This window comes from Bactrocera neohumeralis, unplaced genomic scaffold (genome assembly GCF_024586455.1).
Source record: "Bactrocera neohumeralis isolate Rockhampton unplaced genomic scaffold, APGP_CSIRO_Bneo_wtdbg2-racon-allhic-juicebox.fasta_v2 cluster09, whole genome shotgun sequence".
NCBI lineage: Eukaryota > Metazoa > Arthropoda > Insecta > Diptera > Tephritidae > Bactrocera > Bactrocera neohumeralis.
The window spans coordinates 32722191-32736429 of NW_026089622.1; the positions used below are offsets into that span (position 1 = coordinate 32722191).

A 14239-nucleotide genomic window follows, 5' to 3' on the forward strand; every position below is an offset into this window, starting at 1 on the left:
ACAGTATTATACCAAGTGGTAAAAACCAATATGGTTCATGGAGCTTGCGGACACCACAATCCCACTTCGGGTTGTACGTCTGACAATATATGCACGAAACACTATCCAAGTGCTTTTCTTTCGGAAACTGAAACTAGAAATGATTGATATCCACTGTATAGGCGTCGCTCACCAGACGACAATGGCAGAACATTTAGCATTCAATTTAGAAGAATGAATATTGAAGTTGACAACACATGGATCGTAGCATATTCGCCATTATTGTGTAATTCACATTCAAAACTCATATCAATGTTCAGTATTGCAGTTTGGTGTAATCGATAAAATACGTTTGTAATTATGTCACTAAAGGAAGCAACATGGCGGTTATTGGTCTTGAACGATACGGTCGATATGTGAACTGTAATAAAGCGCTTTGTAGGATATTTACTTTTGCAATTCATAAACGTTTTCCGACTGTTGTGCATCTCGCAGTTAACTTGGAGAGTGTATTTCAACCCAGAGAATACAGTACAGCCAGTGGAAACACCGCCAGCAACAAAATTAACATTAACGAGTTTTTTCTCAACTTTCGTCAGTGATCCGTTTGCGAGAACATTGCTCTATTCGGAAATACCTTGATATTATACCTGGAATGCATCGTCAAAGAAATAGTTGCGCAGAAAGCAAGGCCAACCAGTAGATGGACATCCAGCTGTGTTATCAACTAATGTATTACGACGATTGTTTCTACCTTCGGTTGCTATTGATTAATGTACGCGGTTCAACTTTATTTGAGTCATTGGGTACTGTGAATGGTACGGTGTGTGCAAATTTTGGAGAAGTAAGACAGCAATTACAATTGCTGGAACATTTCAATAACTGGAATAAAAATGAAGTTCGCACACTTTTCGCTATAAACATTTCGACAAATCAGGCTTCAAATCCGCGTCAATTATAGGATACGAACAAAAATGACTTTGCCAAAGACATTTTACATCGTCTTTGCTAAAAATTGGAAATGGGTCAATTCCGGTGGTTCAATATCAATTCCATCTATCGTTTCTCAATTCACGAAAGATGAACTCATCACGAATGTTCGGACATTGGCCAAACTATTGTAACTACGATTCCTTAAGTGCACGCGCAATGCTAGCTGCCAAAATACCGATGTTGTTGACTTAAACTGGAAGATTGAAATTCCGGGAGACTTGCGCTCATACAAATCGATCGATCGTCTTGACAATGAAGACGACGCCGTGAATTATCCTGTGGAATTTCTAAATTCTTTGGAGAGGCTTGGTATTTCACCGCATCATTTGCGTCTCAAAGTTGGATCTGTCGTTGTTATGTTCCGCAATCTGCGCTATCAAATACAAGGGGGCAGAATGCTTGATTCTACGAATTCCTTTGAGTTCTAACGATTTGCCATTTCAATTCAAACGTATTCCGTTTCGAGCGAAAATTGCATTCGGGAGGACAATCAATAGGACAAAAGGATAGTCGCATAGTGTGTGGCATAAATTAGGAAATGCTATGTTTATCACACGGTTAGATATACGTGGCGTGCTCACAAGTTGGAAAACCATCGCAAGAAAAACAAAAAATGTTGTCAAAACAAATAATTTCACGCAGGACAACGGCTGCGGGCACTTCTATGAAACAGATAATTTGCGGACACGTATATTGCTTCGATTCAGTATTTACTTTGGATTCACTTTCATTTACTTATAGAAGTTCAACCAAATAATACTTAATTTTTGTAATCGAAATGAATTCATTACTGTTGTGAAATGAAATATAATTTTTAAATTTTTTTATCTTTTAATCACCAAACGAAATGTTACATAAAACGAAGCAATTTGGTGGTGAAACGGAGATCGCCGGGTTTTCTAGTTATATAATAAATTCAAATTTTAAAACTTTTCTAGGTAGGTTGCCTTCTATATTTCGGATATTGGCAACCCTAGTGTTGCAATCTGGCAATTCACACCTTTATCGTAAAGTTTGACACTTTTAAAGTTATACCTACTCATGATGTTTTGACATACGACCACTTTTGTGTTGCTTACAGCAAGTATGCATCTCAGGAAAAAAATTAAATTAAACCGCGAACAATTTTGAAGGATTATTTGTTATAACTTTCATAGTGGATTATCTCAGCAACAATATATCGATAAAATTAATTTTTTGGCTACGAAGCTTCATCAAAGACCAGTTTTTATATATGGTATGGTGAATTCAATCGAGGTCGAAGATCACTCCAAGAGGGATTTCGGGAAGGTCCTCCGATATCAGTTGTGGTTTTTGAAACTACTGATGCTGTGCGCAAGTATATTGTCAGACCGTTATCTGCCCTATCATGGGATTGTGGCAACTATAAGCATTAGCGGTACTAGCATACATTTAATAATGCATGGACATTGGACTGTAAAAGTTTGTTATCAGGTTGTATCCCACACAATTTGATGATCTCTTTAAAAAAGGCTCGCATCGATTGGTCGCGAGAAATATAAAAAAAATACGATAGCTGTGCTTCGAAACCTGTCTATGAAATCGTGAGAGATAATGAATCATGAATGAATGCGTATGCGCTCGAAAGTAAAGACCAGTTCACTCCATGGGTTTTCAAGATGATCCAAATCAAATTACGCAGAACAATAAATGCTGAGTGATACACAAAAATAAAAATGTATAAGCCTGTTTTTCTGCCGCCGCGCCTGAACTTCGTACGTGCATGCACCGACTGGATTCGGTGGAAGACGTTCCCATCTAACGAACGAGCGGTCAGTTATCTCCGCGCACCTAAAGAGTCAGGACAAACATTTTCACACGACGTGTTTCTGTGAATGGTGCAAGCCGAAAATGCAGCGTTCGTTAGAGCAGAGGTACGCGATTAAATTCTGTGTTAAACTTGGTAAATCTGCGACAGAGACGTTTGATATGATCAAGTGGACTTATCCAGATGTTGCTTTAGCAAGAAGTGGTCTGTTTCGGTGGCATCAAGCCTTTTTGGAGGGCCGGGAAGAGGTCGTTGATGAAGACCGTGCTGGAAGACCTGCGATTCCGACAAACCCCAACAATGTGACTTGTGTGCGCAAAGTTTTCAACTCAGACCGTCGACTAAGTACTCGTTTCATTGCCCAAATATGAAATTTATCAAAATCTGTGGTTCATGCAATTGTGACACTTGAACATGCGCAAGGTGTACGCGAAGATGGTTTAAAAGTTCTCACTGACGACCGGAAATTGCGGCGAGTGGAAGTGTGCCTTTTCAAAATATATGAAACTTTTTAGAAAACCGCGTTAAAAAATATCGAATTTGTTCAAAATAAGGCCAAAAAACTCGATTATCGACCTCGTGGGTCAAATAATACTAGAAATCGAGTGGGGAGCATACGTCGACGTCTAGGGACAATAATAGCAACAAAATGTAGTCCAAAAACCGCAAAAACTATTGTAATTACTTTTGAATTATATAAATAATCATTGGTGTATGTAAACTTTTTTGATATAAATTAGGCGCATTGTACGCTTTAGCATTAATATTTTTTATTTGTGTAAAAAAAAAAAATTTATATGTTATATTTAATGTTAAATATACATATCTTGAAATGAATAGAAAAAACCACAAAATTTATTTATTTTAAAACAAATAAACGTGTCATAATTTAATAGAACTAGGTGTATGTAAACTTTATTGGTCCACTGTATGTAGAAGTAACCCCCAATAACGTAATCACAGGTGACGAGACATGGATTTTTGAGTACGATGCCGATACAAAGAGGCAATCTTCCGAGTGATCCCAACGCTTCCGCAGCCGCCGTACAGCCCAGATGTGGCCCCGGACCTGTTTTTTGCCTGAAAAGGCCGATGAAAACCAAGAATTTTGAGACGACAGTGGGGATCCAAGCAGCATGCACCTCGGGTCTCAAGGCTATTCCAGAGAATGCCGAAGAAGGAGCCTATTTTGAAAGGTTTTAAAGAATTGTAACGATTGGTTCAATAATTTTTTTTTAAATCGACTAAATCCTTTTATTTTCCGGACAAACCCTGTAAATATTATTTTGCAGGCACTTTACAAATTTGCAAAATTTTACTTATTCAATTAATATGATTGAAAAATTTATTAAATGATCCAACCAGTGTATACATACATACAATTTGTATTTGGGATTCATTTTTTTTTTTCTGCTTAATTTCTTCCATTTTTTTCGTTTCGTGGACGATTCTCTGCATGTAAAGAGTTGTTTTTTACATATTTCTGCTAAATAGCAGAGCAAAGCGGTTATAATCGAGTTTACAACAGCGCGCCATTCATTTGTCTTTTTCGTTGCTTGGCGTCAGTTGGAGATTCCAAGCGAAGCCCGGTCTTTCTCCACTTGGACTTTCAACGGAGTGGAGGTCAGTCTCTTCCCCTGTTTCCCACGGCGGGTAGTGTGTGCAATACTTTCAGAGCTGGAGTGTTTTTGTCCATACGTACGACATGACCTAGCCAGCAAACCATTGTATTTTTATCCCCTGAACTAAGTCACTGCCGTCGTATATCTCATACAGCTCATCGTTCCATCGAATACGTTCATTCCCCGTGACCAATGCGCAAAGGACCATCAATCTTCCACAGAACCCTTCCTTGGAAAACTCGTGACGTCGACTCATCTGATGTTGTTATCGTCCATGCCTCCGCACCATCTATAAAGACGGGAATAATGAGTGACTTATAGAGTTTGGTCTTTATTCGTCGAGAGAGGACTCTACTTCTCAATTTCCTACTTAATTCGAAGTAGCACCTTTTGGCAAGAGTTATTCTGCGTTCGATTTCGAGGCTGATATTTTTTTTGCTTTTAATACTGGTGCCAAGATAGTTGAATTCATCTACGACTTCGATGCTATAATAGTCAACAGTGACGTGGAAGCCAAGTCCCGAGTGCGACGACGTCGCCTTGCCCGTCCACTGCCAGACCCATTTGCTTTGCTTCCTTATCGAGTCTGGAGAAAGCAGACCTAACGGCGCGGTTGTTGAGGCTAATGATATCAATATCATCGGCATATGCCAGCAGTTATACATTCTTATCGAAAATTGTATTATATTCTCCAACAGCTGATTGACGATCCTGACGGAGCTTTTGGCATTGCTCAACGTCAGTTTACACAGCCGTATTAGTTTTGCGGGGATACTAAATTCAGACATAGCGACATAAAGGCAGTTCATTTTCATGTTGTCAAAAGCAGCTTCAAAATCGACGAAGTGGTGGTGTGGCTCAATCCTCTTTTCACGGGTCTTTTCCAAGATTTGGAGGATGGTGAATATCTGGTCAGTTCTTGATTTTCCAGGCCTAAGGTCACACTTCGAAGGTCCAATCAGTTTTTCAACGGTGCCCTTTAATATATCACACAATAGGCTCGATGGAACCTTATATCCGATGTTAAGGAGGCTTACCCCACAGTAGTTGGCGCAGATTGTGGGGTCTCGCTTTTTGTAGATTGGGCAGAGCGCATTTAAATTCCAATCGTCGGCCATGCTTTCGTGCGACCATATCTTACAAAGAAGCTGGTGCATGCTCCTTACTAGTACTTCGGTGCCGTATTTGAGTAGATCCACCAGCAATCCATCGGCCCCCGCCGCTTTGTTGTTCTTCAGACGTGTAATTGCTTTTTGAACTTCTTCATGGTCAGGCAATGGAACATACGCTCCATCGTTATCGATTTGGGAATCGGATATCAGTCACTAGATCAGTCTGGGGGTTTTATAAGAGTATGCTCCGGTATTGAAACCTTCTGTTAGTCGCCACATCATTTTGTTAGATTTTCGAAACTTACACCTTTCTGCCAGCTTTTTAAGCTCCTGCAAATACGTATTGCTTCTCTCTTCAATTCCTGGAATCTATCCCATCGCACACGTGTAGTGGTCGATTTTAACGTCTTGAGGAGAACAGTCTGTTTTCTCTCTCTGTTGTTTTGTTTTTTCCGAAAACCATTGGTTCAAACATGATCGCTCTGGTCCGTGGCTTTTCGATCCGGATACAGCCAGGTAGCTGGGTGAATTTTCCAACTACAGATAACCATAAGTCGATCAGCCTCATTCCAATTGGGGGATGTTTCATCACGAAAACTGAATTTACCGACCGTTGTGCTATAGATACCTTCTTTGCCCACCTTGGTGTTAAAGTCCGATTTTTGTCCCATCGCCCTTCTCCTCTGGCGGGTGGTGGGCGAAAATCAGCTATATTTCGAACTTCGCTTTGATGAGGATTATGGATAGACGTTCATCCACCGGGGTGAATGCCCGGGCTGGGCGACGAAGTCTCTCTCCCACCACGAATACCACACCGAATTTGCGTTCTTTATATGGCCACCGTAGTAAATGTCACAAAGACCTACTCATCTCAGTCCTTGTCCCATCCATCGCATTTCTAGGACGGCGGTAATGTCAGCCTTCACTTTAATGAGAATATCGACCAGGTCAGCGGCACCTTCCCAATTAAGGGACCGGACATTCCAGGTGCATGCCCTCCAGTCGTGATCTTGAATGCGTTTGTCATGGTTGCCATCAAAAGAGGGTCTTAGGCTGTGGTGTCGTTTTAAGTGAAGGCCTTTTTAACGAGACATTCTCATTTTAGTTCGCCTAAACGATGTTTATTGGCCACAAAGGATACTTGGTCTAAGACCGAAAGTCATGAGCTGCTTGAACCATATGTAAAAGAATCGTTTCTGGCCACTACCAAGTAAATGGCTCTCAGAGAACTTTCCCCACTTGCGTGAACTTCTACACATGATTCCTTCCTCATTGGTGAAATCCCTTCCTGAAGTTTTTCCGCTCTGTTAGCCGTCCAATCGAGCATCATATAAAATTCAATTTAGTCCTTCGCATTGTTTTATGTTCCCTACCTGATCAGCTGAGTTGATGTTATTGTGTTTTGGGCACAATTGTTTGATTTGACTAATGTTTCATTTAGTCACCGACGAGTCGCTCTTCCGTACTCATAGGAAGATTAAATTTTAAATCCTTCATTTAAGAGAGTTAACTTATTTCTACCGTAGAAGCTGACATTACTCAAATAGAACAACAAAAACTATGTTGTCACTACGGAAGAGCGTCGGTGACTAAATGAACCAAAACAAAATTGTGAAAAGGATATTATCAACTAAGAAGTTATAAAATAAATGTTCTTTAAAGGAGTTTTGTTGAAACATGTCATGTTTTTGACATTTGTCAAAACCTTTGTCCTTATTTTTACGAAACAAAACCGATATTATAAATGCATATCCGTATTTGATATTTTGTTTCATGTTTTATGATTTTTGTAATGTAAAATTGAAGTGAAAAAATGAGCCAAAGCAAATCTTATCAATGTGAACACAAAATTGATCTTATATCTAGTACAACAAAACCACTATAGATCAGTGTAATGTATTATTAATACTTACAAGTAGAGTTGCTTCCATTCAAGTGTCCCTTTTGTTTTAAGTTTTCTTCTTCGACCCGAACAAAATAAATCATAACATAGCCCACAACAAACATAAATATAATAGTTCCCAGCAGAGACAACAACGCTAATATATGTTCCTTCTCCAGGTTGTCAATCAAATATTCACTTATATACTCGACCTTGGATAACCATCTGTTGATTAAGCTTTGTGCATGTTCGTCAAAGAGATTCTGCAAGAATTTTTTTTAAATATAGAACTATATTTACACCTCTTTTATACAATTTAAACATTTATTTTAAAATTAGCTAAAGTTAATAATTTTAAATTTGTAAACTGGCGGTTTTATTTTTCACTCGGACTAATGAAAAATGTTAAATACAAATATTAGACTAATATAGCAGCAGGTTCTCCAGCCCGTATTTCTACAGTTTGCAAGGCAACACTTGAAGTACTCAAAGCTGCAGCAATTTTTTACATCGACTTTCGATCCACCTACATACATCGACGACCTTTCGTGCGAGTTGAGGAACGTTTTGTTATTATATCGTATTATCTCATCAATATACATATTTTAAACAAACGAACACCAAAACAACCTAACGTAGGATGCCTTTTATATTTCAGTATTTGCCAACCCTAGTGTTTCAATCTGGCAATTCACAACTTTATCGTAAAGTTTGACATTTTTAACTCAGAACTGTCTGACATACGACCGTTATTTGTATTGTTCACAGTAGGTTGAAATATTAATCTCAGACAAAAGTGGAATCGCGAACATTTTTATGCGATCATTTTTATGCGAACTTTCGACGGGGGTTAACTCACCAACAGTTAATCGATCAACTTAATTAAATTTTTAACGCAGAACGGGATGGTCGTTCTAAGTCAGTTGCTGTGCGCACACTTACGAAACTAACGAACAATTATACAAGGTCTGTCGCAAAAGAAACAGAACTTTTTAAATATAACTGTTTCTGGTAGCGCCACCTATTGGTGAGTATAAAAAGTTTGATCTCTTGTTGGCATTTCGTAAAAATTTGAAGACAATTGGATAACTACAATCGATGTTATCGATCAAAAAGTGAGCAGCTTTTGGTCATCGGTCATCGTTTACTGAAACATTTCAAATGGTGAAAAAAGTTTATGGTGTTCAGTGCCTATCCCGTAGCAATGTGCATGAGTGGTTTAAGCGATTCCAAGAAGGTCGTGAGGACCTCTGTGACGATCAGAAGTCGGTCGTCTTCAGAAGTCAAAAATAAAGACAATGCTGATTTGTTTTTACGATTCCGAAGGTATTGTACACCGAGAGTTCGCCACACCTGGCCAAACGATTAATGCTGTGGTTTACCTTTGTGTTATGAAGAGTGTTTTGTCACGCATTCGAAGTGCTCGACCACAATACCGTGAGGCAGGGTCCTGGCGCCTGTTGCACGATAATGCGCCGTGCCATCGGTCGACGCTTGTCACTGATTTTTTGACAAAAAACTCCATATTTACCATTAATCACACACCCTATTCACCTGATCTGGCACCCTGCGATTTTTACCTATTTGGAAAACTTCATTTGCCCATGAAAGTACACTGGTTTCAGGACATTTCAGATATCCAAAAGGCGACACCGATATTCTCAAGAGCATTCCTTAAACACTCACTTGAAATGCTAATTGACCGGGCTAAACGCTGTATCGAAGCACAAGGAAACTACTTTGAATAAAAAAAATATAACTTTTGAAAAATATTAATTTTTTGTTGTTTTTTTTAACAGTCCTGTTTCTTTTGCGACAGACCTTGTATGTAATTGTATAGAGCGAGGCAACAAATCCCTCTGTCTACATATTTTTTTGTTAAGATTTCAATCTGACCATTCCACGTTTCCAATTGTTAAGACAGCTGATCGAGTTCAGGAGATTTTGAGGTTTAGCAATTGCTCTCTCACTTCCAATAAGAGATGAATTGGACATCTCTTTATCTTTGGTTGTGAGTATTCGCATATGATTGGCACAATTTGCATTGTGGTATGAGTTTTGACTGCATTACAGCCTCAATGACAACAACTGATGCAATATGGTTTTTATGGCATATACATACATATATTACTTATATTTTCTGTTGCATCGAAAGTAAGAACAATTATATCTAATGGCTTTTTCGTTTTCCACTTTAGTTTGTTTACTGCATTTATAGCTTTGAATCCCTTTTTATGAAGGTCTGATATTATAGCCTCTGGATCGTTTGAATGATGTAAATTTTTAGCGATTACCTTAATTGGTCGAGATTGCTTATTTTCATAAGAAAACCATGATAATGTGAATCGTGTGCGCAAAGCTCAGTAGATACAGTAATAAACCTTTGTTATGTTTATATTTATACACTCAACTCCAGAAAATCTTACGCAAGTGTTTACGTCGTTTAGGTGATTATTTTGAATTACTTTACATATACACACATATGTACATATGTTCAATTTTATTGGGATATTGCTTGTTGTTTAATGTTAAATGAGTTGTCTTTTTGTGCTAGTGTTAAACACGCTTCAAGTATTTCTAAATTTTTGCATGCAAAAGGATACAATCCTGGATGGTAAGATATGTCGAAGATTTTGATAAGTTTGTGTCTATAGAGGAATGCCGAAATCTTGTGTATGCAGATGTGTGGGAGCCGAATCCTTTTACAAATTCCCACCGGAACGAGAATTAGCGAGGTATGAATTAATTTGAGAATATGTGTTCGGTATTTTTAATGATACCTTGGTTGCTACCCACCGTCAACAAACTGATTGGACCTTATCAGTGTGGCTTCAGACCTGGAAAATCAACAACGGACCAGATATTCACCATGCGCCAAATCTTGGAAAAGACCCGTGAAAGGAGAATCGACACACACCACCTCTTCGTCGATTTCAAAGCTGCTTTCGACAGCACGAAAAGTAGCTGCCTTTATGCCGCGATGTCTGAATTTGGTATCCCCGCAAAACTAAGACGGCTGTGTAAGCTGACGTTGAGCAACACGAAAAGTTCCGTCAGGATCGGGAAGGACCTCTCCGAGCCGTTCGATACCAAACGAGGTTTCAGACAAGGCGACTCCCTATCGTGCGACTTCTTCAACATGCTCCTGGAGAAAATAGTTCGAGCTGCAGAACTAAACAGAGAAGGTACCATCTTCTATAAGAGTGTACAGCTGCTGGCGTATGCCGACGATATTGATATCATCGGCCTCAACACCCGCGCTGTTAGTTCTGCTTTCTCTAGGCTGGACAAGGAAGCACAGAAAATGGGTCTGGTAGTGAACGAGGGCAAAACGAAATATCTCCTGTCATCAAACAAACAGTCGTGGCACTCGCGACTTGGCTCTCACGTCACTGTTGACAGTCATAACTGTGAAGTTGTAGATAATTTCGTCTATTTAGGAACCAGTATTAACACCACCAACAATGTCAGCCTGGAAATCCAACGCAGGATTGCTCTTGCCAACAGGTGCTACTTCGGACTGAGTAGGCAATTGAAAAGTAAAGTCCTCTCTCGACGAACAAAAGCTAAACTCTATAAGTCGCTCATAATTCCCGTCCTGCTATATGGTGCAGAGGCTTGGGCGATGACAGCAACCGATGAGTCGACGTTACGAGTTTTCGAGAGAAAAATTCTGCGAAAGATTTATGGTCCTTTGCGCGTTGGCCACGGCTAATATCGCATTCGATGGAACGATGAGCTGTACGAGATATATGACGACATTGACATAGTTCAGCGAATTAAAAGACAGCGGCTACGCTGGCTAGGTCATGTTCTCCGAATGGATGAAAACACTCCAGCTCTGAAAGTATTCGACGCAGTACCCGCCGGGGAAGCAGAGGAAGAGGAAGACCTCCACTCCGTTGGAAGGACCAAGTGGAGAAGGACCTGGCTTCGCTTGGAATATCCAATTGGCGCCACGCAGCGAAAAGAAGAAACGATTGAATCACTCTAATATATACATATTCAAATTTATTTATTAATTTATTTAGTTAAGTCTATGAACATTAATTCTTACAGATTAAAGAAGAATTATGATTCAAATTTGAATTCTAAAATAATTAAATTACAATTACATAAGTAGATAACTTAACCTAAAAAAACAGAATTGAGGGTAGTAATGAATATGAATAATAGAGTGAGAAAACTCAAGAAGTACTTTATCGGAAATCGAGTTAAACTCATGCATAGCACGCTTGAGAGGAGCATATTCAGCAAATTTAGTACTCTCCTTTTTTAATGAAATGGGGAGGTAGATCAGAGACAACGTTAAGGAGTATTAAAGTTAATTTTCCCTAATAAATAGGGACAGTCAATACCTCCATTAATTACATTGAAAACAAATGAGAGGCAGAGAACGGAACGTCGATTTTCCAGTGATTTAAGATTTAAAAGCAAAAAACGAGATGTATACGATGGTATTGGGTCAACAAACTTTAAGGAGCGGAGAGCAAATTTTAGAAAAATCTTTTGAACACGATCGATCCTATAAATTGACGAAATGCAATACGGTCTCCAAATGAACACTGCGTACTCCAAAATGGACCGAACAAAACGTATGTGTACAATAATCTAATTTTAAATTGCAAATACCAGATTCTTGAAAACGCATTCACTTTTACAGAAGAAAAAGTATACGATTCGGCAAATCCGGTAAAAACTTCTGAACTTTTCATAAATTTTTTGAAAAAACTAGATGCAATATTGAATGACAATTTTTATTCTTGTTGTCATCTTGCAGGATTTTCGAAAAAATACATATGTATAACCTTTTTATTGCTGCGAAAATTCACAACCTGATGTTTTAAAGTAGGTATATATAAGACTAGGAACATATTTTTTCTTTGAGAATTTTTAATCGGTGGGTAGCCACACTTCATTTTCGGCACAACAAGTTTTTGTGCATTTCACATAGGTAACTACTACTAACAGTTAACTTCTGTATTTGAATATATTTAATAGAGCTGTAGGATTTTGGATGCATCTTTTGTGGGAGCTAAGGAATATTTATTAATTATTAAATTTTTTTGTTCACAATCTTTTTTTTTTACTTTTTATGCCATTTCTTATTTATGTATATTTTAAGTTGTAAAGTTGAAAATAGGTCTACCGCGGCACCTAAAAAAGTCGGTAACGCACCTTATGGCAAACCTCATTGGTTTTGTGGAAAATGCAAATCTATCTATCTATCTATCTTCTATATAAATAAAAATGAATTGTTGTTCGTTAGTCTGATTAAAACTCGAGAACGGCTGGGCCGATTGAGCTGACTTTGGTTTTCAAATGTTTGTCGTAGTCCAGGGTAGGTCTAAACGGTGAGCAAATAAGGAAAAATTACGAGTAAGATAGAGTAAAACGACAATTCCATTTTCTCATATAAAAGTTGACCACTTACTTGCTGTCAAACATTTGACGGTATTTGTACTCTCAGTTCCACTCGAATTGAAGAACGCATTAAAACAAGACTTTTGAATCGACAACATAATATCAACTTTGCTCATAACATCGTGTATTTAAATTTAAATTTCAAATTTCGAAATATATAAATATAGTTAATGTGTTGACATGTTTGATGGTGCCAACCTTACAGTGTTACCAACTCTCAAAAATACTTTTATCGGGTGATTTTTTAAGAGCTTGATAACTTTTTTTAAAAAAAAAACGCATAAAATTTGCAAAATCTCATCGGTTTTTTATTTGAAACGTTAGATTGGTTCATGACATTTACTTTTTGAAGATAATTTCATTTAAATGTTGACCGCGGCTGCGTCTTAGGTGGTCCATTCGGAAAGTCCAATTTTGGGCAACTTTTTCGAGCATTTCGGCCGGAATAGCCCGAATTTCTTCGGAAATGTTGTCTTCCAAAGCTGGAATAGTTGCTGGCTTATTTCTGTAGACTTTAGACTTGACGTAGCCCCACAAAAAATAGTCTAAAGGCGTTAAATCGCATGATCTTGGTAGCCAACTTACGGGTCCATTTCTTGAGATGAATTGTTCTCCGAAGTTTTCCCTCAAAATGGCCATAGAATCGCGAGCTGTGTGGCATGTAGCGCCATCTTGTTGAAACCACATGTCAACCAAGTTCAGTTCTTCCATTTTTGGCAACAAAAAGTTTGTTAGCATCGAACGATAGCGATCGCCATTCACCGTAACGTTGCGTCCAACAGCATCTTTGAAAAAATACGGTCCAATGATTCCACCAGCGTACAAACCACACCAAACAGTGCATTTTTCGGGATGCATGGGCAGTTCTTGAACGGCTTCTGGTTGCTCTTCACCCCAAATGCGGCAATTTTGCTTATTTACGTAGCCATTCAACCAGAAATGAGCCTCATCGCTGAACAAAATTTGTCGATAAAATATTCCGGCCGAAATGCTCGAAAAAGTTGCCCAAAATTGGACTTTCCGAATGGACCACCTAAGACGCAGCCGCGGTCAACATTTAAATGAAATTATCTTCAAAAAGTAAATGTCATGAACCAATCTAACGTTTCAAATAAAGAACCGATGAGATTTTGCAAATTTTATGCGTTTTGTTTTAAAAAAAAGTTATCAAGCTCTTAAAAAATCACCCGATATTATAATAACGGGGCATCTCTGCCTGTGCAGACTCCACATTGCTCATTGCTTACTAGATATAGATATATGCCATATATCGTAAGCTAGAAGCTGTCTTTTCAGCAGTTTAACAGCGCAGTTTTCATTTATATGAAAATTTCGAAGAGGCAACATATCCCATTTCCACATATGCCGACGGCATTTTAATTTTGGTAATATGAAAATTAGAAGAGCGAGTTAAGACGGTTGTGTTATATTATAAATA

At 38.4% G+C, this 14239-nt stretch overlaps 2 protein-coding genes across 2 annotated transcripts in view; both read right to left on the minus strand.

Annotated features, from left to right (window-relative positions):
* LOC126764244 (uncharacterized) overlaps positions 1-14239 on the minus strand; it is a 480626-nt gene that overhangs the window by 108064 nt on the left and 358323 nt on the right. The gene's annotated exons all lie outside the window — the stretch shown is intronic.
* Positions 1-14239, minus strand: part of LOC126764044 (dnaJ homolog subfamily C member 16) — a 384131-nt gene that overhangs the window by 75813 nt on the left and 294079 nt on the right. Inside the window, exon 8 of the mRNA XM_050481781.1 lies at positions 7409-7640. Coding sequence (XP_050337738.1) covers positions 7409-7640 — 232 coding nt within the window. The remainder of the gene's footprint in view (positions 1-7408; positions 7641-14239) is intronic.